Raw genomic sequence first — 25,661 nt, 5'->3', positions numbered from 1 at the left:
GGGTATCTATTTTATGAGCTTCTAAGTTAGGCCTGCTGATGCTCTGCCTGATAAATTACCTTTTTTCTATAGGACGTTTATGAAAAGTATAGAAAAATAGGAAGTTACAAAACTTAATTATTAAAACACCAAGGAGATTTTCTTCAGACGCTTTAAATTTTTGTTATATTTTGATAAATGTAAAGAAAAATTCGTAAAGTTCTTATTATATATTTAATATAAAAGAAGTGCCGAATTTACCAGTTATATTTTAGTAATATATAACATAATGACTTTATTTAGTTGAAAAAGTATTAACGCGTCGGCAGATTTGTTTCTTAATGTTTATCTATAATCCGTGCCTTATTGGCTCCGCACGATGCGGAATTTCCAGTTTACTCCCAGACACCGCTGAGTGACTCAACAACCCGTCGAGATCCGATGGGAGCGGAATTGCTCGAACACAGTCTGTTTTATTTGCCCACCGTTGCTTGTCGCGTGCGGAACCGAGATCTCAAAAAAATCCCAGATCTCAAAAAGGTATGGGTCTGGAATTTGCCGTACTGGTATCTCTAATCGCCTTGGCCGGGGGACAGTTTCTGCCGGAGAACACTTGCCCCGAATACTTTCAATATGTCAACGATCCATTCACGGGTCTCCAGGGCGAGATTACGCTGCCCACTTTGTCGCAGGGTCGCATCAATGTGCGATTCTGGCAGTTGGGTAATAATGATGTATGAGATGGCCAGCGATCTTCGCTCTGGAATGACAACCGACCTGACCACTTTGTCCCCTCCGCAGGCCTCAGCCGTGGGTAACCTGAACCCGTATCCAGATGATGATTCAATCAAAAGGGCAAGGGGACCCTATAAGTTCCGAGTCTCCCTCAGATGGAATCCGCCCAAATTGACCCAACTCTTATTCAACGGTCAGCTGTTGTGCTCGGCGAGGGAAGGTGATTTGCATTCCATGTATTATATTATATTTTTATTTAATTGGCTGTTATTTCAGACGCTGGCGGGCAAAATGAGACCTACTTCAATCGCTTCTATGTGATTTTCCGCAGTGAACCACTGTCGCCGTTTCCTTCAATCGTATCGAATCCCATTCCCAGAGGTGGCACCAATGTGGATGTGCAATCCGTATTCTACTCCACTAATGGCGGTGATTTTGAGCCGGCTTTTCGGCAACCCTGGCGGACATTCTCCGATAGAAGACCTTCTTTGAGACCTCAGTTGGCCAGCCCAGCGCCCACGCCAACGGAGATTTTTTGGGATCCACCTGCGAGATCTGTGCCACTTTTACCACCACCGGTTGCCAGCAATCCTCCGCCGATTGCCACCAATCCTCCACCAATTGCAACCAATCCACCGCCGATTGCCACCAATCCTCCGCCGGTTGCACCACCCCAAAACTTCAATCCACGAACATCTTCATCACTAATAACTTGCGGCAGGGAGGGCAGTTTGATTCCGTTTATCGTTCGGGGCGAGGAGTACCCTCGTGGTCAGTATCCCTGGCTATCGGCCGTCTTTCACAAGGTGTCGCGTTCCCTGAGCTTCAAGTGCGGAGGCTCCCTGATCTCCGCCAGCATTGTCATCACTGCCGCCCACTGTGTGCACAAGATGTCGGAGAACAACGTGGTCATAGGACTCGGACGCTACGATCTGGATGACTATGCAGAGGAGGGCGCCGAGATGCGAAATGTGAGGCGATTGCTCTGGCATCCGGAGTACAGTACCCGATCCTATTCCGATGCGGACATCGCCCTGATCACGATTGAGCGGGCAGTCACGTAAGTAAATATGCTTAACACTTTAATCGTATCCTTGAATTGTTAAAATATGGTTTTATTTAGAGTAATTATTTTCCTGTACCTGCTTGAGTGTAGTGGCTTCCAATGGGCTAAAGTTCATTACAAACCGATACTTATTTTTGTGTTTCTTGTAGGTTCAGCGACATTATAGCGCCCATTTGCATGTGGACTGCGGAGGCGAGCAGTACGGCAAGCTCCTCTGGTTTCATTGCGGGATGGGGTCGGGATGAGTCGGACTCCCGGACGCAGTATCCCCGGGTGGTGGAGGCGAAGATCGCCAGTCCCACGGTCTGTGCCAGCACCTGGCGGGGATCGATGATGGTGACGGACCGCAGTCTGTGCGCGGGAAACCGCGATGGATCTGGTCCCTGTCTGGGCGACTCCGGCGGAGGACTGATGGTCAAGCAGGGCGATCGGTGGCTGCTCCGGGGCATTGTTTCCATCGGGGAGCGCGGACCCTCCAACAAGTGCCAGCTGAACCAGTATGTACTCTACTGCGATCTGTCCAAGCATATCGATTGGATAAACGATAATATCCGCTGAGTTACGTGATTACTTTGTACACACTTAGATTAAAGAAACCTCAAACCAAAGCACTTGTATTCCATTGTCTGGTAATTTTTGGACAAACGAGTTTGTAGCTTTCATATGTCAATTATTTAGCTAGCATTGATGGATGAAAGGTGAACCAAAAAAATATTAAGATACTTTGTTGTCACTCGCTTCTAAAAAACAAAAAAAGGATTACTAAAAAGTTTACCTTTTATTTTGATGAGTAGTTCTTTAGACTTGAAGTGATTCATAATTCAGTGGCTTTGTTAAATGCTAATCGATACACTGAAAGTATAAATTATCTTAAAAGGTGATCAATATATTAGAAATATTTCAAATAACAAAAACTTTACTATAATATTTCATATTAAAAACACACGAAAATATTTTAAAACTTTTAGGATCTTGAGTTATAAGGATTTCGAGATTTTGAACTATCGAAAATGAAACAATCTAAGTTTAAAATATTTTTACAGCATTTTTTAAAATTTTGTTTGCAAACTTTAAGTCTATATCATAAAACCCAGCTACTCTATTGCAGTGCATGCACATCTGACAATTATATAGTGTAATATATAAACATATATGACCACGTGCTGACTGCTCACTGATTGGCAACAGCTGAACAAATGTTTGCCAAGCGTGCTGCATATTTAAAACCCAATGAGTTATCTCTTTAAGGCCAGAACGATTCGGAACCTCTCAAGAGGTTGGTGGAACGATGCAGCAGACCATTTTTCTGCAATTCCTTTCGGTACTTTTTATAATCCAAGATGGAGTCCTGGCAAAAGATCCCACCCCTTTAATAAGATATGAGTCAGGAAACGAGGGAATCCTGCCCAATGATCAGGAATATTATAAAGATGATGGAGTTTTGGTTCTAAATCCAACCAACAACTTGCAGAACGAGAATGAAGCTGCGATTACTCAATACAGGGAGTATCTGGATAATTCTATATGGAAAATACTATCCGATTTACCAAACACTCACAAGAAGAAAAGGCGACATGCTCTGCGGGAAGTACTGGAAGTTCTAACTGGCGTGAGTCTGAGCGTTTCTCCATTGGGAGAAAGTCTAGGGAAAATCAAGGGACAGCAGGCGGAATTGGTATCAAAACTAAAACACCAGGAGGAATGGAAGTTCTGGGCCGCAGCGAAAGTTCAAAAGGTGGGGCAGTCCACTGAAGGTCTGAGAACAGCAGAAGCTGTATCCATCACCGAAGAGTTTAACAATCGTTATGTCCTTCGATTGCGCAACTGTGTTGGTCAGTTTCTATGGGCTCAGATTCAACTTAATCTGGACTTGAAGAAGTCCATCGATGGCCTGCAAATGCCTACAAGGCAGGTGATCGAAGCCACGGAAAGGTGTCCCAGTATCAAGCCCAAAAAGTGCCAAAAGGGCGCTAGGAGAGCTACTGTTGACCTACAAAATGCTCCACAGAATCTCCATAGCCTATGGATTGAGTCCAATCAGCTGGAGGATATCCAGAAGCAAAGTAACCAGTGCCTGGATAAAACTCTAAAGGAAAATTTCGAGGAGCGGACAGAAATCGAAAGGCAGCTGGAGGACATTATCAAGGAGTATCATGAAAGTGAGACCCCCACTGGGAAATAGGGAGTAAAATATATATATTCATCAAATGGCAAAGATATAGTACATATAGCACACATCCAGGGCAACTTCAGCACTTACTAGGTTAAGAAAAAAATAAATATGGCATTTCAAAACAATATATTGATCATATATTATTGCAATACGTTTCCAGAAACCTCCAATCGTTGATATGTAAGATTTTACAAATCTTTAAAGTTTTCATTAACGAAAAGCAGAGAGGATTAGAATGATGCATTCGTAGTAATTCATTAAAATGCAAATGACCTATCAAGACGAAGTTCAAATTGAATTCCAGACGCGGGAAAAATGAAATGATTTGCATAACGAATCTCAAAATCTTGAAGTGATGTTAGTAATATCATATTACCACTCAAGAGTGGAACTACGAAAACATATTATAAAAACCCACAATGTGGGGAGAGCCACTGACGTTATAAACAAACTTTAGTTTAGAGAGGCTTGGATTCTCTCATGGAGTGAGGTTCTTGAGCGATAGAATGAGTGATTAAATTCTTAATAAAATAGATTGGAAAAGCTCGGCACTTACGCAGTTGCAATGAGTCCGCTACAGCTGGTGACCGCTCTCCTCGTAATATCTCTGATTGAATCGGGTCTTGGCCAGTTACCCCGGAATGGCTGTGCCCCGCGTTTCGAGTACCAGGGCTACCAGGGGCAGTACATCGGTCTGGTGAAAGTGCGTCATCCCTTGGTCAGCAACCAGTCGCTCATCCTTCAGTTCTCCCAGCCTGGATATCACGATTTCACGGTAAGATTTGGTTTATTTTGCTGGGAAATTCTCAGTTCTATTACATTGCCTCTGGAGCTCTTATCACTTTGCTTGTTTGCGGTTGTGCTATTTCCCAAGCGCACAATGACAATTGCCTTTGCAAAAGCAAAAAAAAAACGCTATAAACAAGTCTCAGGGAGGAAGAGAGGTTTGCTTTACTAGTTAATATTGATAATACTATTTAAATAATCGGATCTAGACCAAATGCAAATATTAGTAACAAAAATTGTATATATAGTATTTAAAATATTCCTGTTTTGCTGTTTAAATATTGTACATCTTAATTACCCCTCTTTAATTTTAGGACAATGTGGGCAAAATTTCCATGGTGGATACAGATGAGACTACCCAGAACAATCTTCGCAATGGCTTTCCTATTCGATACCGTGTCGATTTCCCCATACCCACAATCCCTCCCAAGATAACTGGCATGCAAGTGAATGGTATTGAACTTTGCGGTGGCGTAGAATGTAAGTTCATATTCTGTTAAGTTCAGAGATACAAAACTGATCCGAATAACTTCCAGATCCCAAGCCAAGAACAGGCATAACTCTTTTGATCACTTGGGTAACCTATGGTGTCAGTCTTGTGCCTTCACCAGGCGTCTATAGGGAGAGTGAGCCCACTCAACCAAGGATCCCGGATCGTGGAGAAGATATTTGGAGAAGTAATGAATCTATTCCTACGTTCTCGAATCCTGGATGGAGTACTGCCACTCAGCAGGCCACTCCAAATCGTAATACTGTTGCTCAGGATCTCAACATTAATCCTAATAGGGGTACTGTCCCCCAGCAGAGGATAAACAATCCTGTTCGGCCTACTGCACCCCAGCAGACGATCAGAAATACGGATCCTCCGCAAACGTTTAGGAATAACGAAGAGCGTGTTTCCCAGGAGACTGCATCATCGGAAGAGTATCCCTGCGGTCGTGAGAGACGTCAGAAGACCATTACTTCTCCTCTAATCTACCAGGGAACGAGTTTGGAAAGGGGTCAACTGCCATGGTTGGTGGCTATCTTCGAGCGGCGGGAGAGCAATGGACCCCGCTTCATCTGCGGAGGTTCGCTGATCTCGACATCCACGGTTCTCTCGGCGGCCCACTGTTTTCGAGTTCCTGGCAAGGATCTGCCTGCCGATCGTTTGGCCATCTCCCTGGGTCGAAACACCCTTGCCATTCACTCCCCGGGAGAATATCGCGGGGTCTCCCAGTTGATCATCCACGATAAATTCAACGTTGCGCAGTTCACTGAGGCCGATTTGGCACTGGTCAGATTGGATAGCCCAGTAGGGTGAGTTTAAGGAATATTTGATCTTTGAATATATGAAGTATATAATTTCCAAATTGGTTTAGTGCTAGAAAAGGTTTAATTTGTATATCATCGCTAAGATAATTGTTTAGTTTTTAATAATTTTTTAAACTATAAAAAATATCCTTACAGATATTACGACTACGTAATACCCATTTGCCTGTGGAGCCCTAGGAACCAAATGGAACTGCCGCAGGGTCACAAGACCTATGTGGCTGGCTGGGGACCGGATGAGTCGGGAAACGGCCATTCGGATGTGGCCAAGGTCACCGACCTGAACATCGTAATCGAGTCGAGCTGCCGCCTGGAGCTGGCCAAAGAACTGGTGCAGCCGAGCAGTCTGTGTGCCAAGAGGGTGGGAGCAGGACCTTGTACCAGCGATGGAGGTGGCCCATTGATGCTCAAGGAACAGGATGTTTGGGTGCTAAGGGGTGTGACCTCGGCGGGTCAAATCGACGAGGAGAAGGGCACCTGCGATCATAGCTTACCATCCGTGTTCACCGATGTGGCCAAGCACATCGACTGGGTGCGTCGAAATATGTGGAACTGAAAGGAAGATGGGGTGTGCCAGAGATCCTCATGAATATATGTATGGCAGCCACGTAACTGGAAGGTCCAAGAGTGCGGTCCGCGCTACGGGTATTTCTAACTGGATTCATTAATCATTGGAAAAATAAATCAGTCATGCACAGCTTGTATACACTGCAAACGTTTTCGTTTAATACTTAGGGGCATCAACTTTATGTTAATGAATTAGATGAATTATTTTATCGCTTTTAATATTTGCGATAAATGTAAGTTTCATTAAAAAACTACTTTGATGTTCACTGATATCCATATGTCCATATAATAACGTGATAGCAACTTGCGATCAGTACCTTTTTAGAATAAATAATCTTAGAAAACCAGACTAAAACTTGGGTCTGATACAAATGTTAATTTATTTTCAAATATTTTCAAAATGTTTGAATTCTATGTTAATTTACCATCAATCAGGGTAATGACATACTATTTTGTTGGGTTCGTTAGGGTTGAAATACCTTTAAGGCAATCCCAACCAAGCGCTCAAACAAAGGCGGAATCTCCCAATGTAATCGCGTAACTTACTCCGATTAGGTTGAGAGAGTCAACGAGCTTTGTCTCAGACCCGACTTTTCAGCTAGATCGGAAACTAATGCGAATTAGCTGAGCTAATACCAATCATTCATCGCGCGACTCTCAATGAGTGCGGTTTAAGTTCGGATTCTCGGCTAGTTGCATGCTGTGAAATTGCAGTCGCATTTGTTTTTATAAATATTTATTGTTCCGGAAAGGTTCCGCCACCTTCGCCATGTGCCAACTGCAAGACCTCGGTTTCCTGATCACCATATTGCAGATCGGCTTTATAAGTGCTCAACACCTGCCATACGTAGCCTGTCCTGGTCTTTTTCGCTATCTAGAGTACCAAAATGAGTACATAGGACATTTGAAACTAGTGCTGGATAATACGAATGCGGAAAACGAAGTTCGTATTGAACTTTCCCAGCCTGGAGATAGAGCCCCGGTAAGTTTTCCCGACTCTTCCTCTTTGCAATAGTTATGCTAGTCAGTGTTATCAAGCATTGACCTCACTCTCAGATGGGATGTCTGATTTTCCACTATCGAGTTCGGCTTGGGCTCACTGGTCAAGTTGATTTCCATGGCAATTGCATGGCTGATAAGAAAGAACGCGCTTGGGAAAAACCTCCACTACCCGAAAGCTTCTCAGCTCTATTCTCGCTTTTCGCTTTCTTTAAAGTTGTGGAACAGGTTTTTACGTTAATCGAGAGATGTGCCGCCTAAGCTCAGCTGCCAATGCTATTATTTTTCTATCAGTTGAGTTATGTTTACAAATCTGACCACCGTGACGTTGATCGGAATTTATAGCTGCCCCCCCGGGAACGCCGACTGGTTTTGACCCATCTTATTTTTTGCAGCCCACCCCCGGTATGTTTAACTTCTTGGAAGATGAGGACTCACTGTATTATCGCTTGAGAAACGAAGAGCCCATCAACTACCGAATCGACTTTCCAACGGCGGGTGTAGTGCCCAAACTTACCAAAGTTTCGGTCAATGGGGAAATTGTGTGCCAGTCTCGAGATTGTAAGTAGATCTCTATTTTACATAGATAAATAATAACTTAAAGATTTATAAAAAACCTTTTTGTGTGGAAATCAATTTTAAATACTATTTTTTACAAATATTAAATGTATGGGTAGTGTAAAAACATATAAAAACATCAAGAGGTGCTGAAAAAATTCTACTTATTAATTGCTCGTATTAAATGTAAAGCTTTAAGGTTGTTTAAACCCATATATGTTTGACTTACTGACTTACTAACCTATTTTTCTTGCAGTTAGACCGCCTAGCATTAAGCTAAAACTGTCGCGCATTCTGCGAACAAGTATTCCCTTGGCAGCTCTTCCGCCACCTCAGCGACCCGATCCGCCACAGTGGTCCCGGAATCCTCAAGGGAACTTCACAGGAGACAATGAGGAGGATACACCTCCTCAGAGGGGCCGTCCACAGCCTCCTCCAAGGAACATAGGAGTCTATGACGAATGGGAGCCACCGCAAAGAAGCCGCCCGCAGCAGACTCCGCCTCCTCCTCAAATGCAGAGACCTCAAGAAGTAAGACCAGCAGTGCCCTTAGTCCCACCCGTACAATCATTTCCATACCAAACAATTGGACAACTTAACGGCGTGTGTGGGCGGGAGAAGACCATCCAGACGCCCTTCATCCATGGCGGAAATGAGGTGGCACGGGGACAGCTGCCCTGGATGACGGCCCTCTTCGAGCAGGTGGGCAAGGATTATAACTTCCTGTGCGGTGGCACCCTGATCTCGGCCAGAACTGTGATCTCTGCCGCCCATTGCTTTCGCTTCGGCAGTCGCAATTTGCCGGCTGAAAGGACTACAGTTTCGCTGGGTCGTAATTCCCTGGATTTGTTTGGTCCGGGATATACCAGTGGTGTATCGCTACTTTTGCTCCATCAGCAGTATAATCCCAGTGTATATACCGATGCCGATTTGGCTCTACTGCAACTGGCTGATCGTCCTGTGTAAGTACCTAAGTACCTAAGTACTAAGTACCTGTTTAAAACCACCTTTATAGATTTGATGACTACATCAAACCCATCTGTTTGTGGAACGAGAACTATCTGCTGGATTTGCCCTCTGGGTACAAGTCCTATGTGGCTGGCTGGGGCGAGGACGAGAATGGCAATCGGAATACACGGCGGGCCAAGATGACGGACACGGACATCATTACCCAAACGGAGTGTCGGGGAAATCTCTCCGCGGAGAATGCCCACTTCATCACCTCGCACACGATCTGCGCCAGCAATGCCCTGGCCTCGGGTCCCTGCAGCGGAGACTCCGGCGGAGGACTGATGCTCCAGGAGCAGGACGTCTGGTTGCTGCGCGGCGTCGTCTCCGCCGGACAGCGGAAGACCAACCGGTGCAACCTCACGCTGCCCGTCATCTACACGGACGTGGCCAGGCACATGGAATGGCTGCTCAAAAGCATGTGGTTCTGAGGGATTGTTGTTGATTTAGTTGAATTGTGTGCCAAAATAAATGATAACTTCTTTAGCTTGTAACAAACTGGAGGAGTTCTGAATAGAAGGAATAGATAGGATAGATATTGAGATAAACGTTACCTTAGTCAACTGAGATAAAATATAAGTGTTTTGGCCAATTTCTCTTATTTAACCAATGATAAAATAAGCACAGTGTGCCTGGCACGCCTTAAGCGCCCATCCCTATCTTTATCTATCTCATCAAAAACTAGATATTTTGAAAAAACAGTGAAAAAAGATGTATTAAGCAACAACTAAATAAATAGTGGCTTTAATATTGAAAATCTTGCTTCCTTGAACCGGTAAAAATGTTCCTAAAAAATGTTGAAACCTGTAAGCTTTTCTTTGGGATCGGTTACAAATAAAATTCGATAAAAACAACGTTTTTTAGTAATAATATTAGTAATAAAATTAGAAAATCTCTTCATAGTCCAACAACCGTTTTCATATGTAATTTGGCCACAAATGTTTAATTCTCTTTTTTTTTTACTTTTTAAACAGATGCATATATTTTGTATCCACCTCTATCAAAGATATTCAATGATTGCAGGTCGCTATTCTGTGATATTTAAGCAAAGTGCACTTCCCGATTGTGGAGTACCTCTTTCGGCGAGGGTATCTCAATTGAAAGATTGCATCGGCCTGCGGGTCTGCCAGCGGTGATTTGTCAAAGCCAGCAATTGCATTCCATTTGCATGCAGTTGAGGCAGTCACTCCTCAGTTCTGTTCTATTCTGTTCAGTATGACACCACATCGTAGTTCTCTGTGTCTGCTAATGAGAACAAATGGAGAGGGCGGCCAAAGTCGCGCCGGAATCGCTGGCAAAACGCTAGGAAAACGCGTCGGCGGAACAACAGGTGCTTTTCCCGCTTTTCAGCTGGCTCTTTCGTTCTCTCTCTCTTTTCTCTCTCTCTTCAAACTGCGCAGCGCACATTTTCCGCCTTATAGACGGGGCATCGAAACCATCCTGTTGAATGGACTACTTGTCGGCTCCTCCGTCGGAACTCGAAAGTTGTTGCATACTCTACGGCGTTGCTTTTGGATTGGTATTGGTCGTTCGCCGTACTGAAGATACCGTTAGTCGTGCGTATCCGGACAGTCGACGTTCAGCCTTCAGTTCGCACGGTTCAGCTCGGCAGTTCGGAGGCAGCCGGATAATAATAGATAAACCATAGATAAGCACCCGTACCGAATTTCACAGGGGTTTCCCTTGGACTTCCGATTGCCGATCGAGAATTCTTGACGGGCGTGTGCGTGTGAGTGTGTTTATGCCTCAAATGTGTGTGTGACCAGTGTGTACATGTGCGAATAAAAAAAAACCCAAGCATATATAATTAATCATTCGAGGAGTGTGACTCTAATGCTGTAATTTCGCCTGATTGATGGCCGGACATGACTCTGGGTCGCGTTTTCCGCGATGTTTGCCACACAAATCCTGTCCTCCTGAGCGTCCTTAAATCGCCATTGCCATCGCCATTGCCGCATTCCGATTCGCAGTGTATTAGCAGAATGCTGCATTGCCGTTGTGGGGCAATTTATTGCCGTACCCGTAACTGAGTATCTCTCGCTGAACAGGGGGAAGCCTCCGCCGCCACACCCAGGACCTTTCGCCCAGGACGCCTCTAATCATCGCCCCTTTTGCCCAATGACAAATGCAATGCGGGCAATTGCTGCCCTGGCAGCCGGAGTGGTTTCAGTGGTGGTCACCGCCAGCAGCACCACCAGTCCCCTTAGCACCACCACCACCACCTCATCCGCCGCCACCGTGGGCAGCACCACCATCATCAGCGGGAGCGGTGGCAACAGTAGCAGCAACACTGGATTCTCCACAAATTCCACGCTGCTGGACGCCGATCACCTGCCGCTGCAGTTGACGACCGCCAAGGTGGACCTGGACATTGAAATCGACATCCAACTGCTGACAAATGGCTACGATGGCACAACGGTGAGTCCGGGTGTCCGGGAGTCCGGGAGTTGGGTGGAGTAGGTAGTGGGGATTGGAGGCCCGAAGTGGGTCGATTGTATTTATGTGGCTGCCAACGAGGCATTCATTGGGCTTTGGCTTTGGCTTTCGCTCAGGCTTTGGCTTTGGCTTAATGTCCAATGTGCAGCTCGTAAAATACGCTGAACAGAGAAAAAATATAAGGACAATAGCAAATATCTCAAGTCAAAAAAATTGTATCATTTAATATTCTCTTAAAATCAATATAAGATGAAAAAATTGTTCTTTGTTTGAAATATTTCAAAATGCATTACATCGGAATTTTTCAACACTTATCAGAGCATTACAAAAAACGATAAAAAAAATGTACATAAAATATACAAAGGTTTTTTTGAATATAATAAAAAAGTTCTGTTGCTGAAATATGATGTGATATAAATAAAAATCCACAGAATAAAAGAAGAGATTTCTTTGTTTCTAACATATTTTTAAGTTTCATTTTTAATGGACAATTTAAGCTGAGAAAAAACATATTAATAATTCCAAACATTTTGATTTTATTTTTCGTGTAGTTCTGAGATGTTTATAGCCACTATAATTTGCAATGTCTTTGTTTCCAACTTTGTATTTCTGTTTTTGCTACTAAAATGGTATATACATAAAAGAAAATATAATTGTATCCAGTATTAATGTAATATTTTATGAATGACCCCAGAATGAGGTTTCTAGATGTTCTTGGTGTGGGTAGAGGTATCCAGCGCCCTTATAATTTACAATGTGTGTGTGTCCGACTTTGTCTTTCGGTTTCTGATACTAAAATCATGTATAAAGATGACAATACTTTCTTATACACACTTCTTCAGTTCTCAATTTTTATGGTAAACAAAACTGAACGTAATGTTTTATGATTATGCCGCTGTATGGATTTTGACTTTATTCTTGGTGTAGTTCCAGGTATCCATCGCCACTATAATTTACAAAGTCTTTGTCTCCGATTGGGCGATGACGGAGCTTGGCTTTCATGAGCATTTCATTTTTATTACGTGCTGGCATATTTCCCGAACATTGTCGTACGAGTTTCCTGGGGTGGTTCGCTGGTTTATGGGGCGTATGAGCAATCCGGCTGGAGATTGCTTAATGAGTTGTCAAGACAAAGGGGTTCAAAGAGTTCCCCAGTGAGCCATGGGTGATTATCACACGATTATCACACACATGCCACACGCTGCCATAATATATAATACAAAGTTTAAATTATAACAAAAGGTTAGCAGTTAGCAAAAGTTTCATCCGCTGGCATTCCTTTTAATTTATCTCACTTCTAGTCAGCCAGCTGGTAAATGAAAATGAATGCGAGCCTCATTAGCAGCCAGCACATGGATAAACTTTCGCCAGCATGCGAGTACACACACCTCCATCGATGCATAATCCGGTTTTCAAAGGAGTTCCATCAAGGATGTATGCGAAAACCAAAGTTTATCCCTTTTTTCACTCGTGTGTATTTTATATTTCCCATTTTGGGTGCTGTCTTCATCTTTTTTTCTTGGGAGAACGAGCAATTTACGTGCTTGGTGTGGCAGCAGTAAAGGATATGGGGGTGATATAGATCTAAATACTTGTTGTGTGGTACGGCAAAGTTGTGCTCATCTGTTCGCACGTTTAACTTTCAATCGAATGTAAATAATGAGTATCACGTAACTTGGATGGGGACGAGTTGGGATGATTCGACGACATTTATCGCAGGATCACGATGTCATCATGTTTATGTTCCGCACATTTTCCACGCAAATAGGTTTTCGAGTAATTTATAAACAGTTGAGGGTGCTTTTGCGGTGATTTACCGAACATTGGTTCAGTTTTAGGTGAAATGTTCCCATTTTTACTGAATGCACTTGATTTGTAGAGACAAGGGAATTCTAGAGACCGGCCTCAATTGATGTGAGCTAACCGCAGGTTGACACTGACATTAGTCCCCGTCATCTGTCAGCAGAAAATTGTCTTTCTGGGCTTCGCTTTTTCCCCACGTTTCTTCTCCTTTGACATTTGCATAATGCATCACGCATACGCCGCGTTGTGCAATCTAATTGAATTATTAATCTGCACTCGACAAATCTTGCCTGCATGCATAAAAAATGGGTTTATGTTCGTTCTTTTCGTGGAAAGAACCTCCCAGTTCGCTTTCCGTTCCTCTAAAAATCCATTGTGTTTTTGCGTTCTCGGATGGCAATCCGCACTTTCTAGAAGCGCGAGGTAAAACTTTTGCTTGCCATTGTTCGCAGACTTTGCATAGCAATAATAATAAAATATTAATAGACTTATTTGTTATTGCTGCTGCCATGTGGATTGCGCTTTCCATTCAGCAAATCGCCCCTATTGTTATCCCGCCGCCCATTTATATATACGTATTGAGCCAGAGGCTTTGGAATTTGCGCAAATTTCCGCCAGCAATTTGTCCAAATCAGTGGGCAGTGGGCGGGAAGGGGGCGTGGCCCGATAGCCATCGATAGCCAGGCCAATTGAAATCAGGCCTATCAAACTGCAATTGTTTGCTTGTTGGCGACTAAACAATTTATTGGCGTGAAGTTGTATGCTCTTTCGCACTGCCCTGAAGCTTATTTTAAATATTTTCATGGGTTGTTTGCTTTAGAAGTTTTCGATTAAACGAATTACTATCAAATATTTGATATTAATCAAGCTGTAGTTTTAATAGACAGAATAGTTTTCTGAGAATGAAATGTTCACTTGCGGCAGCCATGAATTCTCTGGACAACATTTTAAAATGATGATATGATCGTAGGTCAAAAATCAATTAAATTTGGGTTTCAAGACAATATTAGATTAACGATGAAGATTTGAAAAAGAATTCTTAACAATCTTTTTAAATTCCCTTTCATTTGTTTGGCATTTGGAATTAGTTTCTTAAACGTAGTATGTATTTTTAATAATTTTAATCTTAAACTTAGATAATAAATTTAAATACGTTTGTAATTTTAAGGAAATATTTAATTTTTGACATAAAATTGCATTACCCCTCAGTTTATTATTAATATACAATTTCTTTTTCACTTTGTACGCATACACTCAGAACCAAATGTTTTTTGATTAAATTGATGTTTAAAATTCCTTGTAATTGTACCAACTTTGTTGCCGAAGTATTTAGCATATAATCTAAACTTTCATTTGTGTGTAAACTGTCTAAGATTTAATTAAAATGTTGTTCCTCTGATTGTGGTACTGAGAAATTCACAAAGCATTTCTCGCACAAAATGTTGCTTTCAAGATTTAAGCTTTTGGCCTGAGTTTGGCGGTTGCACTCGGTAATTTTCAATTAGATCCTGGCCACACAAGGCAAGGAGTCGGAGAAGTGGACTCGGATAAATGTCCCCAATTTCGCCTAATTAAATGTGTGTGACAGCTGCCTGCCATAATCACGGGGCTAGCCGCAATATAAATGAGCTGGATGAGATGCTGGCTCCCCCGATTCGGGTCACGAATATGTGGGATACACATATATATGTATATAGAAACCGCATGGGACACGGCACACACATGCCATCATAATATCTTCCCCGCCCAAAGGAAGGTGCATCCGTATCCCGATGGCTCACGACCATTCCACATTAATCTTGGCCACAAGAGCCACAATGTGTTTGTCTAGGTGTTGCCATTTAATTGCACCTTCCACTCTTTTCCACAGTAGCACACACACATTTTTTGCTCTGTTTGTGTGGCAGGGTAAAAGGAAAAGCAAATGAAAATAGCAGGTTATTCGTGATTTTTACGTTTACCTCTTTCATTTTAGGGCCAGGTGAATGGGGCTAAGGATTCCCGATGAGCAGTCAAAGGGATTCGGTATTCAGTGAGCCCAAAAAGGCTCGCTGCTGATTGACCATAAACCCTCTTTTTATTTGCTGGCGCTAGCCCATGTGTATATCTTTGTATCCCTTTTATATTTTTGGTGGCCCTTTTTCAGCTATTTTTTATGAGGTTCTCCTACTCGAGTTGAGCTTTTGATATCGGTGGCTCGGCAATGACACAAAAGTGCACAACGATTACTCGTGACAAGTCAATTTAATGGGGCCACGACCATATAAAATGGCTAGGGTCATGTCAATCATCTGCGCCGGGTGTTCAAGTTTGCCAGACTATGGCCAAAATACAATCAAGATAATCGACTACATTTTTACTGCTGAGAAATCGGAGTTTTGCAGAAGGGAGGATTTACTTAAACACTGGAAATAAAACTATATGAGCTGAATAAATTGTAAATATATATATAAACGATTTTTAGATTGTGTAAGATTTTGTATTTAAACCTTTTTTTGCAATATAATTATGAAAGCAACAATCATTTTATAAAAATTGTAAATATCTTCGACGTTATACTAAAAAAAACATTGAATATTCAAAAAAACTTGGGTCTATTTCTATGAAAAGGGTTCCAATATTTCAATTACTGAGAACCTAATATGTTTCTTGCTAAGAAAGCCGTATATTTTGATGATTTCTTCTTGTGTAAGAATTTTTTCCCACAAAATAACCAGTAACTGAATATTTTCAAAATCCTAAGGATCAAATGGGTCCTTCCGCCATTGAAACCAGTGTGAAAGTGTGTAGAAACTCGACACGGCTAAGAAAAATCCATGAGATATGGCTCTCTCTCTGCCATTCCAGTCGCCATTTTTTCTGCTTTCAATTGAAACAAGTGCAGTTTGCATTGATGTATCTGTATTTACACTCATGTGATGTATGTATATATGTACGGACGAGTATCTATGTGAAACTGCAGTGGTGTTTGTGTGCAGACGACACTTGTGCAAGTTAACGGGATGTTTGTGTTAAGCACACAACTGGCTGACATCGCTCACTTGCCAAGTTTTCCACTCCTTTTCAGTGGAAAATCGGAAAAAGGAAAAGATATATGCCTGTGGAAAAAGTATAAAATCGATGCTACAACAAAAGTGGGTGCAGATGGGGTATCCTGCAGATTAAGTTGGGTAGTTTGAGTGATGGCAGCGATGGAGACTGCATTTACAATCAGCTCAAGAGCCTTCCACCCAGCGTTGCACAACATCAGCTGAAACAACAACAGCAACAGCCCAGCGGAGCCATCTCCTGTTGCAGCTAATTATCCTGACGTTGACAATCGGCCCCAGGCAAATCAACAAGGCAATCTGCTGAATAGCTGCCAAAACAAACAATCGCCGGTCCTCCGAAAATTGGCAGGCAATAGAGCAGCGATAAGACAAACAAGACTGCAGCATTCGATTTACCTGCCAGGCAACACACAACGGCCAATCGGAGCAAAACAATCGGTCTTGGCTAATTATCATTGCCATTGAGCGTACTTGGCTTGGAGAATTAACTTCGTAGACTAGTAAATATTGTTCATATAACACTTAGGCTTATCTTTGGGTGTATATAAAACCACTAAAGCATAACAGCTAGTAATCAAAGTGTAGTCATACCACTTTAAAAACAGTTAATTGATTTAAGCATAAAAATATATATATGAAAAGTAAAATTAACTAAAATATGTATCCACTAAAAACCATTTAATTTAAAAGCTCCACGCAAGGTTGTATTAAAATGGAGCTAGAAAAGATAACCACTTTGAAATATTTTGTTTATTTTGGTAATCAACAAACCTATTAAAAAGTTAATCGATTTGCAAACCATATAAATGAAAAATATTTAAACATGAAAACTAACATATTTTTCCCTCCAAATTTTCACCTGGATTACAGAAAATGGCCAGCTCATCCTGCTGACTTAATTAATGGTTTAACGATCTTGAAAAAGCAATCAACTGAAAGTATTTTCCAAGGATTTTGGCACATCCTGACCCAAATAAAATGAATTTTTAATAACAAGCTGCCATGGCTAAAGGCAGAAATAGTGGTGCGGTTTCCCTACTCCATGTCCATCTTAGGGTCATTTTAATTATTAATCCGTCGACAAATTCGTCAGGAGCGTGTCGGTGTCTGGCTTGAGGTTAAAGGCAGTAAATATTAGTATCTCCGTCAGGTCCGAAAAATGCCAGCCACTTGCGGAAAGTGTGAAAAGCCCGCTCGGGGGAGAACAAACTTGATATCCATCATCGCCTGGCGTAGGAATCTAATTAGTTCATTCATAATTGAGGGCACGTTGCTCATCTTGGGGGGAGCACTCCACTGGAGGAGGAAAATCCATACTTAATGTCACATGCTTTTCCGCGCCATCAGGCGCTCATTTGCATTTAATGCCCATGCATAGAGGCTGGGACCCTCAATTACGACAGTTTTGACTGGCAGACACATGTGTCGGCGGCAATTTTCCCTTTCTTGACTTTCGACTTCGTTTAATTAAGCCGAAATTTCAACAATGAAGGGGAAAGCACACACATGACAGCTGTCTGCAGGAGCAACTCCTTCTCGGAATCCTGGAGGACGAGGCATTGACAACCCAGACAATGGCCCACAGATGAGAGATAGCCGACTTTCGCAATTGTCACTGCAGTTAGCATCTGCTTCCTCACCTAGGAAAACCTGCCCCCATTTTCCATTTCCACATTGCATAACGAGGCAGTGCCTGGCTTAAGTAAAACTTTAAGTTCTGTTGCAAAGTTTTCGAAAGCAAACAATAAATATTTGCTCGCCGCATAAATCAGCCGTCTGTAGGCTGTAGTATTATCGCTCCTACGTGAGATACCCATCCCTTTGGTATATATATATGTACTTCCCAGAGACGCCCACAGCATTTCTTGTTTATTGTAAGAATTTAAATGTATGCTAAACAGCAGGGAGCAGCGACTCTAGTTGGTTTTGCCCACCCAACCAAGTCGGGTTCATTGCGCCCCGAAAACCCGTGGGCCTGCGAAAGTTCAAAGTGCAGGGAAATTGAAAATTTATTACTGCACTGAACCAAAAACAAGAAAATTGAGAATAGATTTTGTGGAAGCCGACAAGAAAATCACGTTGAATGCTGAGGGGAAATTGAATACTGCACTGAAAGGATGGTAGGTAACACCTTAATAAATCCCTAACCGGAAATAAAGAAAATATTCTAAAAAAAGATTATTGATTTATAATGTTCTTAAAAAGCTGGTACTGTAAAAATTTTAATCTTCAATTTTATTTTGTTTTCACCGTGAAAAGTGAAAGGTATTAAGGTAAGGTAAATTAAGGTAAAGTGATAAGAAAAAATAAATTTAAAACTACACTTATCTTTAAAATCTTTGTGTGCAAGTAAATATATGTAAAGAAAGTTAAGCGATTACAAGTGAATTAAAAGTACTTTCTTAATCCATTTTTGTAGTGCATTGATTGCAAATTTCTTAAACGTTCGACAAGGAAATCGCATTATACATACAGCAATGCTCTGTGAACCGAACAGGAAGCTGGGGCAGGGCAGTTATGTTTTCCCCAGGACCCTCTTTCCATTGTTGTACAGTTTTCGGTCTAGTAATTGTACAGAGCACTCAATTAACAACTATTCTGGGCCCGGGGTCATGAGGCAGTGGTTCTGTTCTGTGTTGCTCTGTTCTGATGTTTGTTATTGTTGCTAGTTGTGCTGCCTCGAGCGGAAGTGCTCAAATGACACTGTAAAGTAAAGTAAAGTAGAGTAAAGTGTGGCACTCGGCGAGTCCTTTGGTGCCATTCGCTTATTATTCAGCCAGCCTGCTCGTCCTTTTCCACTTGTAAATCACACTACTTCCGCCTACCCAGACGGCCAGACAAAGGACAGACAGTTGGACAGGTGGGCAGCAATTCCGGCCTTTGCTGTTGTTGTCCTGCCAACAGGTTTTGTGCCCTATTATTGTAGGGCCTCCAGGTGAGTTTCGTGTATTTCAGGGGGTGTGTGCAGGTGTGTGTTGACGTTTAATCAACGCATTGTACCATTTAACTTTGCAAACAAAGCCAAAGCCCAAGCACCCAAGTGCGACTCTCAAGCTATAGCCTGGTATTTCTCATTGCCCTCTGAAGTCCTCCCAAGTCCATGTCCTTTAGAAAGGACCCTCGGATCTTCTGGCTATGCTCCTCGCCAACTACTGGAGGCCTTCGAGGAACGCGGACCACGAACATTTGTTGTCCACTTTTATTGCCAATTAAATGCAGTAACTGCTGTCACAATTGTGCTCCCTGTCCTTTCCCGACTTTCCCCCTTTTCACAACTGTTTAAATTTTCTTTTAGCACACACTTGGCAGATGCCATGTTTATGCTTTCTCTTTGCGCGCTGTTCCGTGAAAGCATCTAAATTTCCGCTTTTAGCTCTCGGATTGGTAGAATGGTTATTTAAAAGGAGGCGATTTAGAAATACTTTTTAATGCATTGTGTAAACTGTCAAGGGTTTAACTGGAGAAATGGAATATCAAAATTAATAATTAATAAACTTGTTATACCATTTTAATGCCAAATGGTTTTAAATTGTGCAAAGTAGTTTCTAATTGTGAATGGAATATGTGTAATAATGTAATATATTAAAAAATATGGTTTATTAGTGATACCTAAAAGGGCAAACTATTTTTTATAACATTATTATTAGTTTAAAGCGTAGTCAAATTATATAATTTGTAAACCGTTTAAGAGTGCTGGAAAATGGATTTTTAATAAATTATTTCATAATACTGTGACAAAAAGTAAGCTGTATTTGCTTGTAAAATGACAAATCTTTATTATTCTTCTTAATCAATTTCAATCCCTTTAAATTAATCTCCTCCCGATAAAATACACTTGTGCCAACGTTTTTTCCAATACTCGAAACATGCCAAATAGTCCCTTTTCGGTATAGCCAACTTTATCGTCATCATTTATCTTTATAAACGTGAAAAAAGTGAAAACTACCATCGTTCGATATAATAATAATAAAATTGTATCAAGAAAATCGACAGTATAATTTTTAATCAGAGAGGGTGGAATGCCCCCTCTAGCATATTGGGTGGAAATTGACATTTCATTTGGGTCATGGTTCTCCAATGGCGGAGATCGGCGAGTCAAGCTTTCACTTCCGGACTGTTAACTGCTTTTTAATGATGCCTTTGCCGCTAAAGAAGCAGCGACATGAACGTAAACATTAACATCAGTATAATGTTCGGCCGCATTACTGAATCCGTGCAGCAGCTGCTGGTGATTTTAATGAAAACTCACTTGACATGAGTTGGCATTTGGTGTAATTTTTATAATCTTAAGTGTCTTTTACTGTCCGGCGCACTTTGCCCATGATGTGAAGCATCAATTAATGTTATTTACTGTTCGTTTATGGTCCATTTCACGCGGGAATCCCTTTGCGTAACCCTATCCTTGAGTACTTAAGCGATTTGCTCCACTGGAGGAATCAATAGGGCTTATGAATAAATAATCGCACTTTAGTGCATTTATATTGCCGCCCAGAGGGCTAGTTGCTTTCATCTGGTTAAATATTTACGCAATTTAACTAATGTTGCCCAGTGTCCGTGTTTGCCTTAATCTAAGCATAAATAAATTAACCTTTGACAAATAGTTGGGCATGAAATTGCGTATACGCCCTGTTGCGCAGCCCATAAGTATGCAACATTTGTGGCATTCTATGACCGCATTTTGAGCCGATTAAACTAAAGTTTCCATTTCAAACAATTAACAACTTTAAGTGTATTAAGCTGCTTACGCGCAATACACACGTGCAGCGAAAACAAATTTAATTAAACAAAAAACTTTTTGTGGGTGGGAAAGGAGGGAAACTGGAAAAGTCTGAATAGCAACAGGGAAAATATTTATACGACGTCGGCGGTTTAATGTTTGAATTAATTAATTGCATTTGTCAGCGGTTTCGGGTCTGCTTTTGAGCATTTTATTATGGCTTTCATTATGGTTATTTGTGTGTACATTCCCGTGGCAATAAAGTGCAAAGGACACCAAGTGGATACGCAACCAGCTGCAGGCACTTCGGATCCTTCGAATCCTTTTCGCCGGCCAGGTTAATTGCAATGTACCCTTCCGTGTTAATTAATAAATTCATTAACTCGGCTCAATTGTTCGGGGTGCGTGCGAGTGGGCGGTTTATTTCCATCGAGTAAATAACTGGAGCTACTAAAGCAAAGGCAACCGCCAGAATGCCAACATGTCTGGTTGCCCCAAAAGCAAAAGAAACCGCAAGACAAATTCCTACTCAAAGTTGCCACAAGCAGATGAATAGATAGATAGATAGATAGGTACATATATATGTGGGGAAAATGTGGAAAGTTCGAAGGGCAACGCTTAGGAAAACAAATTAATTTCATTACGGGCCCTGGCAATTTTCTTGAAATTTTGTCAATTTTAATTATGAATAATGCCAGACCTCTTCGTGGGCTTCTTCTAAGGGCTTGCTTACTGCGGTCCTGCCACAGATGCCACAAATGATTGATAGTTTTTTCGTTCTGCCAGGACATGCGTGCCACAAACATCGAGGATGACGGCAGCAGGAAAATGAATGGAGCAAAGTTCATAGAAAACCAAGGCAGATGCTAGCTAATTAAATTCGAAAAACATTTCACAAATTTAATTAGTTAGTGGGAGGAGATCAAAGGCGAGGAGAAAGCCACAATTCGGCACTAGAGTTTACTTTTATGTGAAAGTTTTTATCACTATTTGCGTAAATACCTGGTTTCAATTATGGTATTTAAAAATCAAATTTAAATATGATTAAAATATTTATTATCATTTAATGTCTCAACAATCCATTCCAAACTCGTTCTTCTGCAGTTGACATTGTTAATTAAATTGAAAACAAAATTTGTCAAATTTAATTGGATGTGGGAGGGATCAAAGACGAAATTGAGTGGAAAATTGAAAACTTATTATCATTATTTTGATTTCATAATCTAATTTAAAATATGAAAACAATCTACAATAACATGTAGTATCTTTTATACGCAACCTTCATATTTTCCACCATTTAACAAGCCATTCCTTACTCGTTCCATTGCAGTTGACATCGTTCTACAATGAGAGCAGCTGGACAAATGCCTCTGAAATGGATACAATAGTTGGTGAGGAACCGGAGCCGCTGTCACTTGTGTCAATTGTAGTTGTTGGTAAAGTAAATGTCGTTGAATGTACAGCAAGAGGCACCCACCACCTGCCACACACTGCATAGCACCACCCATCCAAGCCACCCAATCCACCAACTCAACCACTTTCACAGCTCTCACGGACACAACAATTATCTGTAAAATTGCATGTTGCATGTGACAAACACACATCACTCGCACTCACAACCTCATTCGATGTTCACCGTGCCATAAATGAATGCTTTCACCGATCATTGTTGGGAATGGGAGGGGGATTCGATGGCCGAGCTTCGATTACGGGTGTGACATTTGACTTGGACTCGCCACAGGAATCTTCCTATCGGTGCTGATATTCCTCTCGGTGGCCGGAAACATCCTGGTCTGCCTGGCCATCTACACGGAGCGCAGTCTGCGCCGCATCGGCAACCTGTTCCTGGCCTCCTTGGCAATTGCGGATCTCTTTGTGGCCTCGCTGGTGATGACCTTCGCCGGTGTCAACGATCTGCTGGGTGAGTATCGTTATCGTAGTCCCATCCCACCACAGGGATCCCGATCCCTGTCCCACTAATGCCATCGGTAGCTCTGTCTGGATAATGGAAAAGTGCAATTGAAATTCGCTTTAGACAGCGCTGAAATTTATGCAAAATGCTGCAGGCGGTTTCGGTGGGTACCAAAAAAAATAACGAGGGGCTTGGAAACCCACGAGGGTGTTGCTCCACTCAACCATCAGCCGCGCACCACTCGAGCCCATTTGACATGCCTGGCAGCGCTTAAAGCCGGATTTTATGTGGCTTTGTCAATGCCTTTTAAAGTGTCAGCTGCACAAGTCGACGCACGAGTTACCCGGGCAGGGTTTTCCTTTTCCGAGTTTCCCCGGGCGAGGGTCCATTGTTATTGCACAAGATTTCCGCCGTGCCATATACCAAAAACGAGGGCTGGCTTTGCATTTTTTAAATAAATAAACGCGAGGTTTATGTTGAAGTAGTAAGCCAGGCTTCATATTAAATCCCCTGAAATATGAAGGAAATTTGGGAACAAAAAAAATATATATAATGGTAAAAATTCCTTATAAATTTGTGCTATTTTTTCAGGTTTTATTTAAAATACATTAGTAGTATAGTGACCATGTAAAGGAAATTAGTAAATAAACGGCCTCGACTATTAGATCCGTAACTCAGCTATGGGGAGTGTGAGGGAGATGGAGTTATGCATGCTGCAAGTCGGCTGTTTCCGAGATTGAACACTTTAGATGCCTATAACTTTTAAATAAATAGATCGATTTAAAAAATTCTTGGCATGTAGACAATATTTTTTTATTTGTAGGGAAAGACTCAAGTAAACAAAAATGATAATACTACCATTAAATAAATTTTATACTTCAAAGATCCGCCTCTGAAGATCAAATCTGTCCTAAATCAGATTTTTTTTATAAAAAGTTAATGTAACTATGTTAACTTTGAATTTTAACCAATAAGATGAAGGAGAAATCTAAAAAATATCTAGATTTTAAGGTTTTCTATCTACTATTCCCCTATTGAAACTGTTCCGCTGACCCTCGACACCCCATCGTTGGACAAATGGTTATAGTCAGCCAAACTGGAATTTCATTTTATTCGAGCTGTACATCTGGTGCCGGCTAACATGCAGATCCCGAGTGCAGCCACACATTCTGATTATTTTCCATTAGCCATTCCGAGGACAGCAATGGCAGTCATTCCTTGAGATATCCTGCCAGTGGAGCACTCCCCGCTCCGATACTTTTCCCATCCGTTGAGGCTGACAAAGTTTTGCCGAGCTGCAGGTCCTGAAAGTGGAATGGCGAATGGCCCCTCCCTTCGAGTGCCGTTTATGGGTGCATTTTATTAATTCCAGCGGTGGCGGAGCCGGGAAACCCGAGATGAGGACTTGACGGGCCAACATTGGCTAAGTAAATAAGAGGCAAATTAGGCGAGAGGCGGGCAAAACTTTTCCATTGAAGTGGGAACTGGGAGCCGGGCTAACAACGTGTTCCGGTTCAGGAAGCATGCAGCTGACATCCATGTGTAAGGACTCGCACACACGCTGCAAAAAAGTGGAAAATCATAAACAGCAAACAAAAGAAGAAAACTGCGAGCTTGTCATTTGAGTCTGAAAATGTGAGCAGAATCCAAAGCGATGCGATGTGGTGAGGTGATGTGGGAAGTTGGAAAAAGAGTGCTGAGGTGGGGAGACATATGTCATACATGCAAAGCAGGGGTGTAGAAAAGGGGTCTTGTATTAAAGGATATGAAAAACTAATCATAAAAGGATTTAAGACATGTTTTTTTAATATAAAGCATACATGTAAGGGCTGAAAAAAATGGAAAACCCCTTTGTAAAGAATCCTGAGCACTTTTCTTGCTAGGAAAACTAATCAGAAATGGATATAAAACGTGTTAAAAAGTTTTTGTAAAAGCAAAAATGTATTGGGTATACAAAAATTCTTCAACTTGTTAGCCCCCCTTGAAAAAATTGCTCATACGACTCTGCCACCACCCACTTTCCTTCGCGAGTGTGTGAAAATAATAAACGACTTTGGCACTCTGAGGAGCCGAGTGACGATGGCGAGATGGCGCTGCCGCGTTAGCAAAAGTGCGAAAAAAATAAATAAAAGCGCTCAGCTGCTCAAGACAAACAGATGCCTCGGGTCCTGCGACACCCACACACAGATACGCACCCACACAGAGGCGAATTACTTTCGCCAAGGCAACATTTAGCACGCTCGAAGACAGGCAAATCAGCAAATAAACATGGTGCGCAATTGGACAAATTCAAACAACAACAGAGCCGTCGAGAACCGACAGATGCTGCCAGCCCGAGGAATCGCAAAAACATATAGCATATATATACACTTTTGGCCAAAAGCAATTCATGTGCATATATACATGCGCCGCTCAGTATTGAGGGCGGCCTGAATTATTTGCTGACTGGAACACATCTACTCCATCGTACTCCCCATATTTTACCTCCTAAAATAGCTTTTTTTCGGGGCCATGCTTTCGATTTTCCCGGAAGGTAAACTAAGATATGAAATGGGGTACTT

General features: G+C 41.9%; 5 protein-coding genes across 7 annotated transcripts in view; all 5 read left to right on the top strand.

Moving 5' to 3' along the window:
- Positions 1–404: 404 nt before the first annotated feature.
- Positions 405–2,388, top strand: Sp212 (Serine-peptidase 212). Of its 2 annotated transcripts, none has more exons than XM_065865422.2 (4): positions 405–519; positions 781–934; positions 991–1,774; positions 1,930–2,388. In XM_065865422.2, the coding sequence occupies exons 1-4, from the start codon at positions 421–423 to the stop codon at positions 2,336–2,338; spliced, it is 1,446 nt and encodes a 481-aa protein (XP_065721494.2). In that variant the 5' UTR covers positions 405–420; the 3' UTR covers positions 2,339–2,388. The 2 variants fall into 2 exon arrangements, with proteins under 2 accessions (XP_065721494.2, XP_016938544.4); XM_017083055.4 differs by having other exon boundaries at positions 434–713.
- Positions 2,389–3,025: 637 nt separating this feature from the next.
- Positions 3,026–4,078, top strand: LOC108016419 (uncharacterized). Its single transcript, XM_017083068.4, has one exon. It carries the CDS (start codon positions 3,069–3,071, stop codon positions 3,960–3,962), a length of 894 nt encoding a protein of 297 aa, XP_016938557.3. The 5' UTR covers positions 3,026–3,068; the 3' UTR covers positions 3,963–4,078.
- Positions 4,079–4,499: 421 nt separating this feature from the next.
- On the top strand, positions 4,500–6,765 carry LOC108016418 (serine protease 42). Its single transcript, XM_017083067.4, has 4 exons — positions 4,500–4,728; positions 5,054–5,219; positions 5,276–6,038; positions 6,189–6,765. Exons 1-4 carry the CDS (start codon positions 4,519–4,521, stop codon positions 6,604–6,606), a joined length of 1,557 nt encoding a protein of 518 aa, XP_016938556.4. The 5' UTR covers positions 4,500–4,518; the 3' UTR covers positions 6,607–6,765.
- Positions 6,766–7,258: 493 nt separating this feature from the next.
- Positions 7,259–9,680, top strand: LOC108016404 (serine protease 42). The gene is made up of 4 exons (XM_036818671.3): positions 7,259–7,599; positions 8,012–8,177; positions 8,431–9,136; positions 9,190–9,680. The coding sequence occupies exons 1-4, from the start codon at positions 7,387–7,389 to the stop codon at positions 9,611–9,613; spliced, it is 1,509 nt and encodes a 502-aa protein (XP_036674566.3). The 5' UTR covers positions 7,259–7,386; the 3' UTR covers positions 9,614–9,680.
- A 1,000-nt stretch (positions 9,681–10,680) lies between these two features.
- Dop1R1 (Dopamine 1-like receptor 1) overlaps positions 10,681–25,661 on the top strand; it is a 29,854-nt gene continuing 14,873 nt past the window's right edge. The window contains exons 1-3 of one of the 2 annotated variants that reach the window (XM_065866197.2): positions 10,681–11,600; positions 22,519–22,579; positions 22,930–23,109. In XM_065866197.2, coding sequence (XP_065722269.1) covers positions 11,301–11,600; positions 22,519–22,579; positions 22,930–23,109 — 541 coding nt within the window. In that variant the 5' untranslated portion in view covers positions 10,681–11,300. Of the gene's footprint in view, positions 11,601–22,518; positions 22,625–22,929; positions 23,110–25,661 lie in introns of both variants that reach the window. The other variant, XM_036818800.3, reaches the window with a different exon arrangement.

This window comes from Drosophila suzukii, chromosome 3 (assembly GCF_043229965.1).
Source record: "Drosophila suzukii chromosome 3, CBGP_Dsuzu_IsoJpt1.0, whole genome shotgun sequence".
In the NCBI taxonomy this organism is placed as follows: domain Eukaryota; kingdom Metazoa; phylum Arthropoda; class Insecta; order Diptera; family Drosophilidae; genus Drosophila; species Drosophila suzukii.
The sequence above is the reverse complement of the archived record's forward strand: the minus strand, read 5'-3'. Positions and strand labels throughout refer to the sequence as shown.